At 48.4% G+C, this 18,986-nt stretch overlaps 1 protein-coding gene across 3 annotated transcripts in view; it reads right to left on the minus strand.

The window, feature by feature from the left end:
- RASGRP1 (RAS guanyl releasing protein 1) overlaps window positions 1-18,986 on the minus strand; it is an 82,560-nt gene that overhangs the window by 11,957 nt on the left and 51,617 nt on the right. For all 3 annotated transcript variants that reach the window (XM_053665534.1, XM_053665539.1, XM_053665524.1), the window contains 12 exons: window positions 15,683-15,745; window positions 14,647-14,778; window positions 12,585-12,738; window positions 9,456-9,629; window positions 8,405-8,521; window positions 5,954-6,229; window positions 4,594-4,674; window positions 3,234-3,338; window positions 2,534-2,643; window positions 1,737-1,881; window positions 1,006-1,042; window positions 127-279 (listed from right to left, as the gene is read on the minus strand). In XM_053665534.1, coding sequence (XP_053521509.1) covers window positions 127-279; window positions 1,006-1,042; window positions 1,737-1,881; window positions 2,534-2,643; window positions 3,234-3,338; window positions 4,594-4,674; window positions 5,954-6,229; window positions 8,405-8,521; window positions 9,456-9,629; window positions 12,585-12,738; window positions 14,647-14,778; window positions 15,683-15,745 — 1,547 coding nt within the window. The remainder of the gene's footprint in view (window positions 1-126; window positions 280-1,005; window positions 1,043-1,736; window positions 1,882-2,533; window positions 2,644-3,233; window positions 3,339-4,593; window positions 4,675-5,953; window positions 6,230-8,404; window positions 8,522-9,455; window positions 9,630-12,584; window positions 12,739-14,646; window positions 14,779-15,682; window positions 15,746-18,986) is intronic.

Here is an 18,986-nt window from a genome sequence, read left to right on the forward strand (position 1 = left end):
CTGCCTTGCATAGTGGTATGTGTGTGCTTTCTATTAAGAAAGAGTAGGATAGAGGTAATCTTTCCTCCCCAAAAACCTCATCCTTCCCGTTTCACTCCAACATGAATGTTCCCAGTGCCTACTTACCATGGAGCAGATCTTTGGCTCCCAGTGAGCAAAGGTTGAACGTGGGCCCCACAGGGGTGCTGTTCTCTGTGGAAACTACTGAGTTCTTGGCACGCTTCTTGCACTCGAACACAACCAGATCTTTGCACTGTTTGTGGCAGTTCATCCCACAGTCTGTAGACAAGACACCCTGGTCAGAAAGTCTTTCACTTCTCCAGGGTCTCAAAACCACATTCATACAGGGCCCTGTGGTCACACATGCCTGTCCTATCTTCTGGACCTAGGACATCTAACATTCGTAATGAACCCAGCATTCTCGCTTGGTTGGTCAGTCCTGGAGCTCAGGGTCTTGTTGTAGCCCTCACTGGGAGACTCAGGCAGGAGCAGCACCCTGTGGCCATGGAGGGAAGAGGTGGTGTCTTCGTTACCCCACACATGCTGCCTACTCTGAGGGGGCCCTCTGGGCGCCCAGCTCTTAGACCTGATTCTTTCTTGTGATAAAAGGTCTGTTTTCCTTCAGTCCCAAGGCAGGTATGTGCAGATAAAAGGAAAGTTGGCAAGGGCCTTTGGTAATCACTTCTGTTCCAAATGTGATTCGATACCTCTCCTGAGGGATCCACCTCTCCCTGACTGAATGAGAGCATAGTCTCCTAGCAGCCATCCCCATTTCCAGGGCAGAGAGAGGGTCTCATAAAGGGACCCGCCTAACTGCTCACCCAGGTGCTCCTGTCATCTGTGTGGTGGCAGTCACTCAGGGGGGCCTCTAGGGAAGCCAGTGTGAGGATGTGGCTGGGCTGAGAAGTTGTGGACTGAACGGACAACTACCAGGAGGAAAGGGTGCTTTATAGGAGCACACCTGAGACCCAGGGGAGCGGTGCTCTCGACGAAGCTGAGCCTTACCTTTGCATCGGTGTCCTTGTTTGATCACTCCCCAGAGCTGTGGGACGAGAGACAGAAGGCAGCACAGATCATTCCTCTGTCTGTAGCAGGCTAGGCCTTGGCGTCCACTCCTGAGTTTCCCTCATTCTACTTTCCGCCTCAGGTGGGAGGGAACCCTCATTTGTCTCTCATGTGCATTATCTCCTGACCTTAAATTGAAAATGGGAAGTTTGTGCCGCTCAGAGTCAAATGTTCTCAAGAAACTCGGGATGTGAGCCAGCTGAATCATAGGACCAAGAGGCTTCTCAGGACCCAAACTAAAGAACAGATCTCAGGAATCCTGGGGTTGGGGACTGGGTTTGGGAGGGAACTGCTGACTGGGGTTGGGCACCAAGCCCAGATGACTTATTCCAGGTAGTTCCTTTTCAAGTGGGCAGGGGTGAGGATCTCTCACACTTCTTTTTCCTAACACTTGGAATAGCATACGAGTATATAACACTTAAGAAACATATCCCAAATTTAACATTTATCCAAGGCCTCGTGTACCAGCGGGAAAGTACATCAGGAAGGAACAGGACAAGGTGAGTGCAAGTGGAAAACATGCGTCTGTAGACTAGGTTATTCCAGGGTTTGCTAGGCTTCAGCTAGGATGTGTTGGTCAAGGTTGAGAGGTGTGTGTCTGGCTTAGTCACTGTAACGGGCCTTTTACTCCTCCCCGAGTTAACCCCGAAGCACTCTTAAGAACAACTTACAAATCCAGCACAGTTGTCACAGAAAGTAGGCTTCAGGTAGGTTGTCTCCTGGAAGTTGTGGGGAAAGCCCAGGCCCAGCTTGGAGTAGATTGAGCTGGCCCTCATGAAGTAGGCCGTGATCTCGTCCCTGCTGATGAGGCCTTCCCTGCCGGCCAATGACAAAGACATGAGCAGGGGGGCAAGGGTGGCTTCTCGCCTTAGAAACTCACCTTTCTCTTCACCCTTGGCTGGTGGTGCAGTATGTGTTCCCTTCATGAGCCGCCCTCTTAACTCATTTTTATAGGGTTGTTCTTTGGCTAAACTAGGTTTTCCCAACTAATAACTACAGGACTTGAAATAGAAATGATGAAAATTGTGTGTGTTGGGGGGGAGAGAAATCCTTCATGCTGCAGTTTCTGACTTCAGACAGTACATAATACGTAATGAACCCACCAACTACGCGTTTGGTTTTACATAGGAAACCAAAGTAGAACTTAATGTAACCTTGCAAAAAGTAAATATGCACAGTATTAATAAATACTACTTTTTCATAATGTGTAAGGAGAAAACAAGAAGGAAGACCAAACTTTCCAAAGTTTATAGCTGACGGTTCCTAAACTGGCTTCATGGTCTCGTGGTCCCCACCAAAGCCAGACAGGCATTCATTTGGTGACTGCTCTCTCGGCAGCGGCATCTCAGCCGACTCCTCAGTAAGTGGGCACAGCAGCAACACATCCGAGTTTATGAGTTCTTTTCTATTCTAGTCACACACCCATAAATTGTTTTTACCAGAGGGCTCATGACCCTGTGGTCCTCACCTGTCTTTGTCCATTACACAGAAGGAAAATGGAAAACTTGCAGCGATTTTCTCAAATTCTTCCTGAGAAATGTATCCGTCTTGGTCATGATCATAGTTCTTGAAGACAGACTGTGAAAAAAGGAGTTTCTTTGGTGAATACCGAAGAGAAACCAGTCATTTCCCCCTTTACCCAAATGACAAAGGGGCTGGAGCGGCCAGTAAAAGCCTCTCCTCAGCCTGAATTGAAGGAACAAGGAAACGTGCCCGTTAGGCTGCTGCAAAGGTGTGTGGAGGGTGGCCAGGTGCTTCGATCCATTTGCTTATCAGTTATGCCGTCATCCCGGCTAGTGTTCTCCGCTGGTGTCCTTGCTCCCTGCACAGAGGGGCGGTCTCCCTCTGCTCGGCCCTTTCATTGCTCAGCTCAGACTGCATCTTCTGTGAAGCTGAAGCTCAGCTGAAGAGCTCCCTTCCCTCACTTAATCCTCAACTACTTGTCCTGTCCACTTTCTGGCTCTTACTTTTCTATTGTTACTCTGGAGCAAACCAGGATAAATGTAGAAATATGGATGTGTGGACCACCCCCTCAGCATATATGGCACGGTAAACCGAGTATCTTTAGAACTCTTGTGCAGGCACAATACGAGAAGTGGTCTCTGGGTCTCCCCTGTGCCCTTCCATCTCTCCCCTTGCTTTTGTCTCTGAAACACAGCTGTACTTACATCCACCATCCTCTGGACATGTTTGCTTATAGTTTTTGGGTCAGGTTTGGGAGATACTCCAGAGGCCCAGTCCACTACTACTGGTGGCTTTGAAGGTGTGAGTGGCTAAAATGAAATAGAGAAACCCCTGTGATTATAATGCAATATAAACTACAGCTTCTCCCTTTCCCAGTACCCAATGGCTGCCGCTGCTGGACTGCTGCAGACACAACTCTGCTGTGGCAAGAAGCAGAGAGCCCACATAACAGATTTAAAACAGTCATCTCGACTAGCACTAGTGCTGTGTTCTGCTGTTTGTGAAATGCTGCTCACATACGTTATCTCCATCTGCAGAGAATTTAAAATTCTCAGCCTGCATTTCAATTCCTTCTCCATGAAGCCTTTTGCCAAAGCTATCAACCAAGAGTAAAGTGGATCACTTGAGTTTCCTCCGTTCTCTACTTATTAATAAGTAGAGGTATAGGTGAGGACAGAAATAGCTCAAAGGCAGGAAGACGCAAGGAAAACAATGAGGCCCAGACAAACTGAGGTGAGAGTCCACTCCTAAGTATTTAAGACTTGGTCTAAATTAAATTTTTTTCTGAAAATAGAAGGTACCTTTCCATTGAAATGCCTTCTAACATTCTGAAAATGGAATCTATCAGACATTTTTAGTGAACATCTTTCACTGCAATAGGAAGCTAGAACTTGATCTTTTCTAGAGAAACAATGAAATTTAGCCACCTGAACAGGTAAGCTGAATTTCTTACGTGGGGCAACTCTCCCCTTGAGTACCACTTGTTAGGGGGCTGGGAAGATTCCCAGGACACTGTGGGGAATTACTGGTCATTCAGAAGGAATACTGTAATTATTAAACCTGCCTGTAGGAGAGGCAGGTCCATATGACCTGGGATGTTCGGACCATGTAGTGCAAGGACTGGGCTGTTTGAGGGCTCTGCACAGGAGGTCACAGGACTTAGTAGCCTGTGATGGGGCTTTTCTGTCTATCAAGCTGGAAATCTTCTGAAGTTAGCTTCTGATAGTGTGCTTATTGCTTGCATTACCAGCAGTGAATCACAAGGGAAACTGATGTGGGGCCACTTTATAACAGGGAGAGGTCACTGGCCCACAACACTATCTACCTTCTCTACTTTACCGACTGATTCCACCAGTCACTCTGATGCTCTGATGGCGTTTAGTTATTTACTGTTCACACATCAGTCTTAGCCCTTCAAGACCGTAGGCTCTTTATGGTCAGGAGCTGTTCCTAGCACAAGGCTGGGCACACAGTAGGAACACAGTACTCTTAGGAAACTAAAGGAAAGTCCATCCCTTCAGATGAGTGCACCTGTTACCTGAGAGTCTCAATATGGAAACTCACTGGGGCTTTGTGGTTCCGCGGCTCCCGGGCGTAGGAAAGCTCGTAGATTTCATCCTCGGTGTAGTAGAGATCGAGGGACAACTGTGGGTCACAACAACAGCGTTAATTGCTAGGGGGCTGTGTTTCTTTCTTGTTCTTTGTCTCTGGTGGTTTACTCACCCAGGTTCTTAGAAGTTTTTGTAATTCACGGTTTGGAGGGTGAAGCAACTACTACTGTAATAGGGCAGGCATTAGTTCTTTTTTTTGGTTAAAATGTTTTCAGATTTTGGAGAAATCTCAAGATGCCTCATTAAACTACAGTTTACTCTGCAAGCCTCTATGTAGTTTAGGTGCTGGGTGGTCTGAGTGCCCACACTGCACTCGTTCTCCCCAGAGCAGACAGATGGGCCGGAAGGGCAGTCCGCATGGCTCGATCCTAGTAAAATCTGATTCTTGGACCAGAACCCAGTTTAAGTAACAGGCACTATTAAACAACAGCAAGAGTAATAAATTCCACATGTATTAGAGCCATAAAGTTTTAGAGGAGAGAGGTCTTACAAACCTCGTTTTGAACCTGTGGTCCCTGGATGGGCTTCAGGGAGTCCAGAACTCAAAAGGATTGTGCATATGGCTTATGTGTATTTTTCTGGGAAGAATGTTCACAGCTTTCACCACAGGATTTGTGACCCCCAAAAGTTAAGATTCTGTACATGTCTCTACAGATGATGTCTAAGGCCAAGACCAAGGTCACCTTGCCATTAGAGCAAGGGCTAGGATTAGATACCGGCTGGACTCAGAGTTCCATGACCACAGTGACACAGCTGGCGACCCTACAGAACCGCAAGTCCTGAAGGGAGTTCATCTGACCCCTTCTGCACCCCAGGTGCACATCCTGGTCTCCTGCACCACTGCAGGTGCTCGCCTTTCCTTGGCTCACACGCTTCCAGAATAGGAGTCCAAACAGTGAACCTGTTTTCTTTTTCTTTTTAACTCATTGCCTTGTCCTTTTTTATGAGAACACACTGTCTCCATCTCTTACAAGCCCGTATCCTGATTTGCCCTCGGCCCCTCCTGGAGAGCAGGACTGCTCTTGCAGGGAGAGGGAAACACTCCTAGGAGTCGGAAGGGCGCACTGCCTAAGAGCACAGCTGCTGGGTCCTGCCTTCTGGGTGTGAGCCCAAGCTCTGCTGCTAAATAATGTCTCGTCTTCTAGAAAATGATGTCTCTGTGCCTCTCTATTCCCATCCATAAAATGGAAATAAAAGCAGTAGTTACTTCATAGTTTTTATGAGGATTAACTGAGCTAATATTTGGTAAGGCGCAGAGAGTGGTGCCTGGCACACAGAAAGTGCTTCGTCATCGTCTCCCGGGTGAGCCTCACCGTCAGCAGGTGCACCAGGTCCTTGTTGGCCTCCAAGGGTGGGGCCACCTCCTGCAGCTGGACCAGTTCGTTGATATGATTGTAAAGAGCCAGCAGCTTGTGGACGTTCACCTTCCCGTCCTCCAGGTAGTTAGGCATGGCTTCATACAGGGAGATGAGGTCCTTGAGGTGCACCCCCAGGATGGGGATCTTGAAGTGGGTGCACTCCCCGTAGGCGCGCCGGTAGTTGTCGTAGTTTCTGCAGGAGGACAGCAGCTCGGTCATCTCACCCAGGACCTACGAAGAGAAGACGAGACCCAGTCGCTGTTAACCTGCCAGGCGGGTTGCGCTATCTGCAATGGCCGCCTTGTTTACTTTCCGCCTCTGCCATGATCACACCCCATCCCCAAATGGCAACTCCAGCTTTTATCAAATGTCACAGGGTGTATTTACAAACATCGGTGTTCCTTCCATGATTCTACTATGTAACTGGAAAATTTTAAATGAGGTCTTGTCATTTTTATGCTAAAATTTTTCTTTTAAAAAGTAAGCACCTGATATAAGAATCATAAAGGCACACGAGTATACAGTGACTATTGCCGGCCTCCGATCTCTGCCCCAAGCCACGCAGCTCCCTTCCCTGGTGTCTTCTGAGCCCTTCTAGACACACCACATTACGTAACCTCTGGACTGCAGTGCTGGCGGTGCTGACTGTGGTGCTGGCGTGGGGGAAGGCGCGGAGAGCTTCCGTAGTCACTGGCGTGTTTCAGCCTTCGTGCCACGCTCTGTGGGCCTCACTACCTTAATGATTCTCAAAATGGGCCCATGTCTAGGGAGCAGGTGACATTCCATTCATTGACTGAATGAAACCCTGAACTGCAGAGACAATAGACTGGACCAATTCCCAGCCAAGGACACGTGGAGGATGGGGCATAGGCCGCACGGAGCTCTTCATCAGAGCTCAGCCCCTGCCCTGGCCCTGGAGGACGCGTGGCTGCTCGCCGGCACCGAGAGGGAGCAGCTGGATCGGACGTTCTCTCCAAACGTGCCTGGCTCCGGTCAGCAAGCAGTTCACACAACCTCGTTCCCCACGTGTGATGACCAGCTTCCTCAGAAGCAAAGACGGGAAGTAAAGACTGCCGGTCGTGCTCCGACACAAAATTGCCATTTTAAACACTGCCGGAAATTCATTTAGTAAAACTGATGTACCATTTCCCCCTGCCCTCCCCCCTCCCCACCCTGGGAAGATCTTGTTCTGGAGTTGGCCTCCCTCAGTCACTCTGACCTGGCAAGAGAGCCTCCTCCTCATGCAGACAGTGCAGGCGGCGGAAGTATGGAAGGTGCTCACGGATGAGAGATGAACAGCAAAAAATAATACATTTAGGCCTCTTTTGAAGGTGGAATAAACTACTGGGGTGATGCTTGCTTTCAAGTAGACTTAACTGATTGACTGTGCAGAACCCCCTGAGGGGCAAGCAGCTACAGACAAGGAAGCACTAGCGTGGGGGACCCCAAGCTTGAGAGGAGCAGGCTGTGTCTTATCAGTGAAGCGACAGGAAGGCACGTTAATCTCTGTGACGATTTCCTTCTGTCACCTCTGAGACATGGGCAGTCTTTTCAGTTGTTCCACTTGGTCCCAGCAGAACTATTAGTGAGTCGTCAGGGGGCCAGACCACTGGGTGGGGGTGGGTCAGCATCCTCAGAGCTACGAGTGAGAGCAGGACGGCTAATAGCGACCCGAGAGGAGGCAGAACACCTGGGAAACCGTGGGAGAACGAGGCACCGACGTCTCTCCCTAAGAGGAGTCTTGTGCCGGCCACGGAGGACCGGGGCTTGAGTTTGGGAAGGGAGGGCTGGTCGTCTTAAACGAGATAAAAATGCTGAAAGAGCAGTCATTATACCATCCCTAGCTGCACTAGTATCTTCAGTATATCATAGCGTCTTATCTTACATTTTTAACAGCCCTGTGTTACAAAGGATTAAAATCAATTCTGTAAAATCTAACTAATAATGTAGGAAAATACTTAGGATGTTTAAGAAAAATGTTCCTCAGTGAAACACGTACAGAATGGCATGTGAAAAGCTCATTTCTAATTACCTGGGGAAATCCAGCTACCCAGGATGTCATTCTCCAAGGGATCTGGAGAGCCAAGGTTTTAATGTGTCACCGTATACGTACACCTGACTTGCAAACTGAGCCACTGTTCCTTTCGGGAAGACATTTTGAAGCAAGGGAGTCAGTGTCAAAGACGGTGCCTGAGTCATCCGCGGTGTGTAAGCCTGGGGGAGAGGCACACATTCTTCCAGCTGACCAGCAGGGACACGTGCAGTGACACTGAGGCAAGACTGAGTCACAGTCACTTTCAAATCTGTGATGTCCCCATCCTGCAGGGGTTTGCCTCCTTGGTATTTTTCCTGGTTGACGGGGGTGGTGTGGTTTGCAAAAGCTTCAGAAGAGACAGTAGTACTGACCTTATTGATTTCATGTGGGACGTGTGAACTTGTATCCTTGAGTCTGGAGATTGAGCTGTGACATAGGCCTCCTATCACAGCCATCAAAGTGTTGAAATTCTGTAGTTGGTGGAGCTTCTACAATACACAAAGCAGATGAGGACAGTCACTGAACGTGTTAGCTACATGCGAGCTCAGAGGCTGTCCCTGGTCTCTGTGCCATCTTCCTTATATTGGTCAAATGGTAGCTGTCCAGTGTTACAATTTCCTGTTCAATTCTTGCCTTAGGCTTAATCCCAGACCACTAGACCCCAAGTCTAGCAAGGCATCACATCTCCTTCCCTTTGTGTTGATGGTCTTTGGACCACCATCCAGGTCAGTGGTTTCTAAGAATCACCCAAAAATACTTGTTTAACACAAAGATTTCTGGACCCACCCTGACCAGTGTGGCTCAGGTAGTTGGGCATTGTCCTGCACATGCCTGGGTTGGGAGTTCAGTCCCTAGTCAGGGAGTATTCGAGAGGCAATCAATGGATGTTTCTCTCCCTCCCTTCCTCTCTCTCTAAAAATAAGTAAGATTTCCACACCCAAGCCCAGGTAGTCTGATTGCTTGGCTCTGGGGCTGAATTTCGGGATCTGTGCTTTTAATACACCTTTAGTTAATATCAGAGCAGGTAGTCTGCACACCAACTTTGAGAAACATTGGTCTAGACCATCTAGAACTGGAAAAATGTAAGATTAAGCATAATCTTATATATCTTTTACACTGAATAAGCAGACTTTCATTTTTGAGGGCTAGGACTGTCTTATTCCGTTCAGTGTCAGTGCCCATATAGGTCAGTAATTGGGAGAGAGAAGCTAGAATCTCTGGAAAATTTCGGTATGTGTTCACAGTACTGTGGGTCCTCAAATAACATCGTTTCTGTCAACGTCATTTCATTATAACGTAGACGAGATGCCAGGACAGTTCAAGGCAACTAACCCACTGTGGCTCAGGAGGGAAAGACTTGGCTGCGGGAAGAGGGGATAATTTACCTCATAGCCCAGGCCATACTCTTGTCCCATCACTCACCTGAGCCACCTGGATGAACTTGATGAAGACCTCAGCTCGCAGCTGCGGGGTGGGGCGGCTGAGCACCATCAGCTGCACCCACTGCGAGATGCCGTTGCACAGGGCGATGGACCGCTCCATGGTGGGGTTCTCCTTCACGCAGCTGTTCACCAGGTAATTCTGGTAGTCCGAGAACTGGGGGGAAAGAGACCCGTCAGGACGGCGGCTCTGGTGTTCTGGGACATCCGAGGGCAGAGTGTGCTGCTCAGTGGACGGCCTGGAACTGCCATGGGAAGAGGCGCCCTCGGCCCTCCCCTCCTGTGTGTCGCAGGAGGTCTTCCTGACGCTACCGGCGGCGGGGGCGCTACACCAGAACTCATTAGGCGTACGTGGATGTGCACGAGTTAATCCAACACACTAGTTAATTCAAATGTGTTTGGGTAGATGCTGGCACTTCTAAATTCTAAAGAATACAGAATAGAAGAAACACCTCAGTACTAATTCCACCTCTACTGATGTTGGAGGGAAAAAACGGAATTCACGCAAGACTACCACTCTCTCTGCCCCATTATATACTCTCCATACCCATCCCCCTCCCTCTTCCCTCCCTCGTCACCCCCAGCTGTTTCCTTACCTTAAGAATGGGATAATAAAATCTATCTAGCACACAGAATCATTACGAAGATCACACATAAGGTGTGAAACCACTTTAACTTTTCAAAGTGCTAAATAAATGTGGGGTGATGCTAATAGGATAATTATTACCTTTGTGCTACAACAAATTTGTTTGAATTTACTTTGAACTTGAACAGAGGCCCAGTGAGTCGGGCACACGAAGCCTGGTTAGCTAGTTCTGTGACCGTATTTCCCAGCTGGACAATAGCACCGACTCTGGTTGACAATTAAGCAGCATATGTGAAACTGGAAATGTCCCAGAAGGTCACTGTGTAAGTGATGACTGCAGCTATTGTGTCCCGTCCACACAGCTCTTCTGCTCAACTAAGACACCCAGGAGGGAGGAGCAGTCTACCCGGTCCCGTGCTCCTGTGGGAGTTTTGGTGCACGTATTTCCAGCTCTTTGCTTCTGAATACGCCCTTTGGAAGTCAGGTGTGACAGTGTAGCGTAGTTTAGCTAGCAGCACATAAGTGGAAGTGAGGAGAGTTTTGAGGGGGAGCTACAAGAGCCACTGAATGGTGTGCCCCGTTGCCCTTCCACAGCTGCAGAGAGTGTGGAAATCGGTGTGAAGTTGAAACTTCCCACATCTGGTCCCTGAGCCACTGATGGGCAGAGGCCCCTGCTGCCGAGGTGGTGTGAGTGAGAGGTAAACGTTGGCTTTGTTAGGCCGCTGAGATTGTGGCGGGGGGCATTACTTCAGTCTACATACTTTATCCTGCCCGACCAGTAAAACGCCGATGAGAAAATCTCACAACCTAAATAGTGTAAATGCAAATGAAGTACTGCACTGTGATTACTCATGAGTAGAAAACTGAGTAGGACCAAAACTACTTCTTAGGAGACACACACAAAGCAAAAATCTTATTGGTTCTAGAGAAAATTCCCATGACTCATTCCAGTGAACTCATTTATATATCCCTCCCACTATAAGCACAACATATCGAATTCTTTTTAAAAGAATTATCCCCATAATCTCACCCCCCAAAATATTATAATAAACAGAAAATATCAAATGCCACTCAGCAGGGAGAAATGTCCCTCCAATCCCATGTTGGAGGGAAAATCATTGTTTGGGAAAACTGTTAAGAACTGTGTAGGAAGAACAAAAAGTTTCCCCCAAATATTTTTCTGTGAGGGGACTATGCCTGCTGTTCAAAAGAGAAGAAAGCTCCAACTGGCGTTCTCTCTTGCAAACAGAACACTTGCTCACCAGCGGGGCAGCGCGGGCAGAGTCCCGGCTGCACGCCCGTCTCTGCTGTGCTCTGAGTGAGCGCTGGCATCAGCAGACGCCCTGCGGGCCTGACCCAGCAGCCCTGCCAGCCAGGCCCCAGCACAGCTCAGATTGTCAGTGTGATAAATGGCTCCTGCCTGCGTCCCTCCCTGTGACAAGGGAAGGCATTGCCAAGTGGAAACTCCCCAGGCAATGCCTCCCATCAGGGTCCCGTGGCCCTGGCCTGAGGGGTGCCAGTGAGGGGCCAATGCAGACTGATGCTGGGAGACTTATTTCCACATGGGAGTTGGGGGCTTCCTGGCTGGTTGGCTGGGCAAACAGCTATGTAAAAAAAGGCATCGGCATTATGGGAGGAAAGATGGAATGACCTCTGGAACCTGGTTTGCAGGACTCCCTTCAAACAGAGCCGGGCTCCTGTAAGCCGGTGCTGAGCAGTCACAACAGGCACGTGCTCCTGGCCTCAGCTCTAACCCAACAAGCCATGTGACCTTGCCGGGCTACCCTCTGGGCCTCTATTCCCTCACGGGGCGAAACAGGTCAGCATGCCTCCAGCAACTTAGTCTCCTTTTAGAGTAATGCTGAAGACTATTTTTCAGGGTAGACAGGGGCCGAGGACAGGTGTCACTGCTCAGGAAAGCATAGTGGCCAGTGGGGGGTCTGTTGGCATCTGATACGCTGACAGGTTCACTTGTATGGAGCCGGTGCCCTTTGGTACAAGTATGGAGTTCTAAAGAGCAAGCTTGGGTCGGTATTGTTTATCTCTAGATCATCGGCAACTGCTGGCCCCTGTCAGCAACGCTTCAAGTCTGAGGGTATTCTGGCTGGACTGGCAACATCTACTTTATTTGGTGATGTCCCAGGTCCATCCAAAACCCATCCTAGAATGAACTCAAACTCTTAGAGGACCTATCTCCATTTTATTGGAGAAAAATTTTTAAAAAGACAAAATCTCTTACAGCCGAATGATCAGGGGTATGTATGTGTGTGAGTGTATGTACACTCACGTCTGCACGTGTGCCCACTGTATTGTCACTTGAGTCAGGGCTGTGTGTGGGGGGTGGTATGGAAGATGGAGGGGAAGGGCAGCCACACCGGAATTCAGAGCGTACTGATTCCCTGGGCTGCACGGTGTCGGCAAGGCCCACCGGCACAGAGGGGGCCTCGGAGGCGAACAGGCTGTTGAATTTCTCTGCTTGTGTTCAGAAGCACCCAGGGAAGTTCCCCCTGCCCCTCGGGTACATACGGATATCCTCCGGAAGGACTTGAACTCAAGGTAGGTGAGGTGCTCCGACAGCTCTTCCGGTTCCAGGTGGTCAAAGAGCAGGGAGACTTTCCGTTTCTTGCTGGTGTTTGATTTGATCCTTTGCGTAAGTTTCCTGGACCAGTCACGGGCATTGCTTTTGTGGTTAAACATGAAAGAAAGAAGATGGGGAGAAAGAATAAATCAGAATTGCTTTGGAGTGCAAGGAAATCCATTGGCGTTTCCCACGAGGACATACAGAGAACCATTAGCTAACTTTCCTCGGCCAAGACAATGCATTACCAGTTTCCCAAATCATTTTTTTCCTATGGCGGCAGCAAGGATTCCTAGCTGGTTTCCTATGAACTTCTCGAACGCACCATGGGAACTGGGTGAAGGGTGTTTACTTGAAGGACAAGGGAAGCACAGAGTCTCAGGCCGTGGCCACAGTTTCCCAAGTTTGGTCCTGCTCCTTCCTGGAGCCCCTGGCATGTGTGCTCTCTCTGTACCTACTGTGTGTCCCTCCGCTCTCAGCAGGGTGACAGAGGCTCTCCAACTGTTTGGAAGTGTCAAGGTAGGAGGGTGTTTTCATGCCAAAAGAGCACAGAGAACCACTGGAGAAGTCATGCCGCAGGGAATTGTGTAGGAGCACATGGGTACTCCGGGCAGACTTGGGGCACTGCCTTCATGTCTGCAGCTGGTGCTGCTGGTGTCCCCAAGGAAGCCTAGCTGCCCTTGGGTGCCCCCCAACCACCATTTTCTTATAACCGGCCCATGCATTTGATGTAGTTTCAGTTTCCTACACTAAAGCAGCAGAGAAGCAGCCGTTTTGAGAGGGAGCAGGTTGTAAATCTGTTTCCCAAACAAGGTTGGCGAGAACCTTGTCTCTCGACAGAACGACAGAAAGGCTCTGTGGTCAAGTGAGTTTGGGAAATGCTACAAATTCTTGAGCCCCCTGGGCCAATGAGCAAATTACAGAGTCTGAGATGCATTGCAGATTTGCAAGTTTGACGTATCTGGTCAGGCAGTATCCTGCTGGCTGACTCCTGAAGCACGGGCTGGGGGAACCCTGGCGGAGGAAAGGTACCCGGGGTGTGTTGGGACGAGGGGCTTTGGGCTTGAGAACAGTCCTGGGGCCGAGGTTCTGCAGCTTTAAAATGAGGAAATTGTTACTTGGAAATCTCTTTTATCTTTCAAGTTGTATTATTCTAAGCAGAGAGGTACAGAGAGTCCATACCTCTGAGAAACTGATAAATGGATTCATTTGCAGCCGTGAGATGTGATTCTTAAGTCCTTCTGCACGGCTGTGACACAGTGCACTGAGGAGCCCCAGAGCACAGCTTCTGCTCTGCAGCGACCCAGGCGGGTCCCGCAGGCTTGCTGAGCCTCAGTTTCCCAGGATGTTGGGTGAAATGGTCTCCAGAGTTTGTTTCAGTTCTACAATTCTATATCCTAGGGGTCTGCACTATCCCAAAGTAACGTGGCCACATTGTGAAAACCTTAGCATACAAAGTGTGCGCCCTCCTCGCCTCTGGCTCATTTTCCAGAGCGAGCCAACCTTATGAACAAGAAATTTCCTACGAACAAAAAATCCAAGGAACAATGTGAAACATTCCTGAAATCTCTCCCAGCTCCTGAAGTGTTAAGTGCCTTTCATAGAATCCAAATGTGTCATAAGCCCTCTGCCCAATACACTGTCCCTTCCCCATTTTCAGGTCCTCCTGGACTGAGCTGGCGAGAGGCCCCGGTTTAGTCACTGCAATTTCAGTTTCTCATGATCTGGATACATTTTAGTCAGTATCTCGTAATCCAATTTCTTTTTGACTGGGTCTTACATCTTTTCTGCTGTGAACATTAGTCACCCACAGCTTTTATCACCAGGGGGCTTCTCTGTTAGCTTGTTAAATGTCAAGCTTCCATTTGGGCAAAGTGATCTGCACCTGCCTGTCGGAGGGGCGTGGCCTCCCTGCAGGGGCAGAGCAGCAGAGGCAGCCTTGCTGAGCAGGCTGGGTGGTGTCCCGGGAGGGAGGGGGCTCCAAAGACTCCTCAAAACCTTGACACTCACATCTGAGTTGTGTCGATCAGGCGGCAGTGTAGCTCCTCCCCCTTCGCTTTCACCAGTTCCTGAAACTCCTCCATAGTGTTCGTCAAGCTGGCATCCGTCTTAAACATGATCCAGAACTCGGTTATCCAGTACCTGCAAGGTGGGAGTTAAACAACAATCCAAAACCAGAGGCCAGGGCTCACACTTCGCTGGGTGCTTCCCACTAAGAGGACTGAGAAAAGACCAGACAGGCTGGTCTGCCCTTCTATGTTCCTGGGAGTATGGAGTATACATTCTATGTATGGACTCCAAGGAGCCTGGGAAGAGGGAAGAAGGCCACCTATCAACAGCCCTCCACCCCCTCCATACATTAAATGCCTCGATAGGATAAGCGCATCCTGGTCACAGGAGCCAGCACCGAGGCTCGGGAGCGGCCAGGTGTGTCGGAGACCGTCATACACTGGACAGCGGCAAACCAACCCAGAGTCTCCACGATGGGGGCCACGTATCTGCAGGTCGCACTGGATCCCATCTTAGAATATTATGTGGCCGTGAAGATAATAGTCACAAAAAGTTTTTAATGACTAGAGGGGTTTTCAATGATATTAGAGTTAAGACTATGGGATATAAAAATTTCTGTGTGTTTTGATCTCAACTTTTTAAAAAATCTGCTTGGAAAAAAAGACAAAGGAAATGGACCCAAATAGGTAGTTAGATATGAGTAATTATTAATACAGTTGTATTTTGTTTGTTTTCCAAAAAGCACTAATATGAGCTATATTAGGACTTTTATAATTAGGACCAAAAACAAGAGAACCTTCCCAGTCATTCGACAGCAACGTGCCGTCAGACAGAGGTGGACAGTGGTGTAAGACACTAAGCTCAGGCTGGCCAGCAGAATGGACTCTGCTCCTCCTCGAGCAGTCACGACTGCCCTCCCCAGTCCACCCAGGGGTGATCTGCAGGCAGGTGGGCAGGAAGGGAAAGGCAGGGAAGGACGTGTGAGGAGCCGGAGTCACCCGCTCCGCAAAGTCCCGAATGCATGCAGAAGCATTACCTCACAAAGTAGCAGATCTTCAGGCAGAGCCCTGGTGAGTCCTTCGCCGAGGCCTCCTTATACGTAGGCTGGGGTTAAGGGAAATGAAAGCCTCTGTTACGGAAACAAAACTGCCTCCTCCCGAAATAATTTCTTCTAAATGAAAGTGTTTTCTTATGTCAGAAATAAAACAACTTGACATGTGCAGCCATGTTTATTATCATCTAGAGGGGCAACACGGTGACCTTCTACCCGCTCATGCTCCAATGGCTGGGGGAGGAGACCACGCACCTCCTCTGCAGAAGCAGACTGGGAGGTCGGCGGTGTGGAAAGCACCAGGACGGGTGACCTGCAGGCAGGGAAGAAGGGATAAATGACCCCGTTTATGCCTAGGAGTCCAATGGAGACAAGTTAAAAAGAGCGGCCCCTCAAAGGATCACGGTTCAATTCCCAGTCAGGGCACATGTCTGGGTTGCATGTGAGTTCCCAGCAGGGGGCGCACAAGAGGCAAACACATTGATGTTTCTCTCCCTCTCTCCTCCCCTTCCCCTTTAAACAAAATCTTTAAAAAAAAAAAAAGAGCTCCTTGTCTTTTAAAATGTTTTCAGTAACTGATAAAATTTGTGCAGTGAATTAGAGAAGAGGGGGAAGGAATAACTATATTCAGGTACACTGTCATGATAAAAATATGAAAATGATAATATATGCCTAGAGGATGTCTAGGTTGACCCTGTAAGTTGTGACGGCAAGTCACACAAAGCCACGTGAGCAACCCCAGACACAAGGGGAGACCATAGTAAGGACCCGCATCACTCAGCACATTCCAGGAGAACCGTGTGGTCCTAAGAACATCAGAGAGCATTAAGACTCCACCACGTTTACCTGTCTCCAGAGCAGCGACTTTCAGTCTTTCAACCCGTGCACCACAAGAATCTTCAAAACAGGTGACGCCTGCCTAGTCAGGGCACTGGCCTCTTTGCCCTGAGACTGTCAAATAAAAAACTAACAGCCAACACAACAACAGCCATCTGGTGTGAATGAATAAAAAATATACCTTTTATTTTTTTTGGTCAGGTCAGCAAAAAATATATTTTTGGTGTGCTGTAGAATGTTAGCAATTAGCTTATGTGTGCCGTGAGAGAAAAAAGTTGAGAACTGCTGCTCTGGAGCTAAACAGAAAGAGTATCCACTGAAGAGGAAAAGAAACACAAAATCCAATCCAGTGCTGAACCTGGGTGGGCTCTACCATTTCTGTACACAGACAGAATGAGCAATTGAGCTAAACGGGCCATGCGCCCTGCAAGGCTGGGCCCTCTCTCTCTTGAGCCGCGCTAACTGCAGCACAGGTCTCGGGGTTGCGGCACCGCCCCTGGGATGCATGGGGAGAAGCGGGCAGAGATCCCAATCACTAACGAGGCCAGGAGCAGCCTGCCTTCAGCGGGGGTGCACACTGTAAGCCCTGGAGAAGTCGGGGTTCAGTATAGCAAAGACAGTCCGAGTCATGTTATCAGTGGTTTTTTTTTTAGGAATGCATCTATGCCTTTTGAGATTTCGTATGCCAGTAAAGTTTAAGAGTACATTAGAAGGATAGCCTTGAAACTTCAGTTTGGAATATATAAATAAGTGCTTTAGACTTGTGGTTTTAAACTGATATTTTGTTAAGTTTATGCATTGATTTGGAACATCTAAGGTCATGTTAGCCATACTGTTTGTAACTTTACTAGAGTTATAAAAGCTATTTCAAATTCAGGAAGGCCTTCGAAGTATTTAAAAATAATCTAAAATGTAAAATTCACAGTTGTTCAAAAACATTGGAAGTACTTAATTAACATTATCCACACATTTTTCAAGGTCCCTTAAAAAGGTATGGTGGAACAGGCAAGACTCACAGAAACATTAAGACTGCAAGCTAAACTTGAACCTCTAAAGAAAAACTATGGTTATGAAATTTGTACTTTCAATAAAATGAATTTTAAAAACATTTCAGTGGGTTTACTGCTTATAAAACCTGTCCTTGAGGGGCAGATTTTAAACAAAACAAGAACACAAAACCACACACACAGTAACAAGTGTAATCAAAATAAAAATGAGCCCAGGCAACTGGCAAACTTCATGAAGTAACAGGTTCCGACACCTGCCTTTCTTTGGGCATAAAAGGAACAACGAGGTGACAAATGTCGTTACGCCACATCACCAAAAAGATGTGTCCCCCCAGTGCAAAGATATTTAAGCATAAAACAGATTTTCAATAAATAAATAAGTCTTAGATTCTACATTTTTAATTATTTGATCAGCTTCTAGAAATCTTAATTCTTCATCTTGAATGAGTAAGGCACAGAAACCAATCTCCTCTAAAACACCTAAATGGACATATAAATCAACGCTGTGCCCTTTATGTGGAGTTTATTTTCCTCCTGGTGGTTTCTTATCCTTCTCTTCAAACGTCCCTTCTGGCACAGTGGCTGCACTGGGTGGGGGTGGGGGGAGTATCTGTGTGAATCCAGTGGGCCTGCGTCCAAGTGCTGAGCCTGGGTGGACCTGCAGAAGGCCAGTCAGAACGGCAGAGCCCCCCAAGGCCGGCAGCGCCCCTAGCAAAGGCAGCCTGAAGTGAGGCAGGGCACCCGCTCGCTTCTCACTTGAGGAGATGAAGCCAAATCCCACAACACCAGCGGGGCAGTGACAGCTCAGGCGCCTGCCGCCCAGCGGTTCAGGCTCCACACCTTTTCCTCCTCTTCACGGCCTGCAATGCACCTGGGACACAACAGCACCACTGTGACTGCGCTTTGCAGGCATTGAACTATTCAAAGCCGGCTTAAACTCTCTCTCGCTCTTTTAACAATGGAAAAACAGGAAACCATCTTAGCTTATCTAACAATTCTGTCACTTCCAAGTCAGCAGAGAAACTAAGCACAAAGAAAAAATTGTCTGTCTGCCATGTTTAACCTGGGTTTCGGTGACGGGAAGTCTTCATATTCCCTTCTTAGAATCCCTCCCCTGACCCCAGACTTGAGCAAGCCCAGATTTCTCACCTAAAGGTCCCGACAGATACAGAAAAAGCGCCCCAATGTTCTGCACCCGCAGTAATGCAACATTCGCTGCATCCTACCAGGACGTGGCCACGCGGCTGAGCCCTAGAGAAACAAACCCGCCTAGGCCCCTCCCCTTGAGGGGCACTCTAGCTAGGAGACAACACGTAAACAGGTAAGTTGCAGTATGACGTGTGTTTGTATGTTGGAACTGTAGTTTTTCTTAAAGTAGCTTTATTTAATTCTTCAGTACCCTTGCAAAATTCTGTACTACTAACACAATTCAAACTACAGCAACT

This window comes from Artibeus jamaicensis, unplaced genomic scaffold (genome assembly GCF_021234435.1).
Source record: "Artibeus jamaicensis isolate MK-2021 breed Jamaican fruit bat unplaced genomic scaffold, CSHL_Jam_final contig_1132, whole genome shotgun sequence".
Classification (NCBI taxonomy): Eukaryota; Metazoa; Chordata; class Mammalia; order Chiroptera; family Phyllostomidae; genus Artibeus; species Artibeus jamaicensis.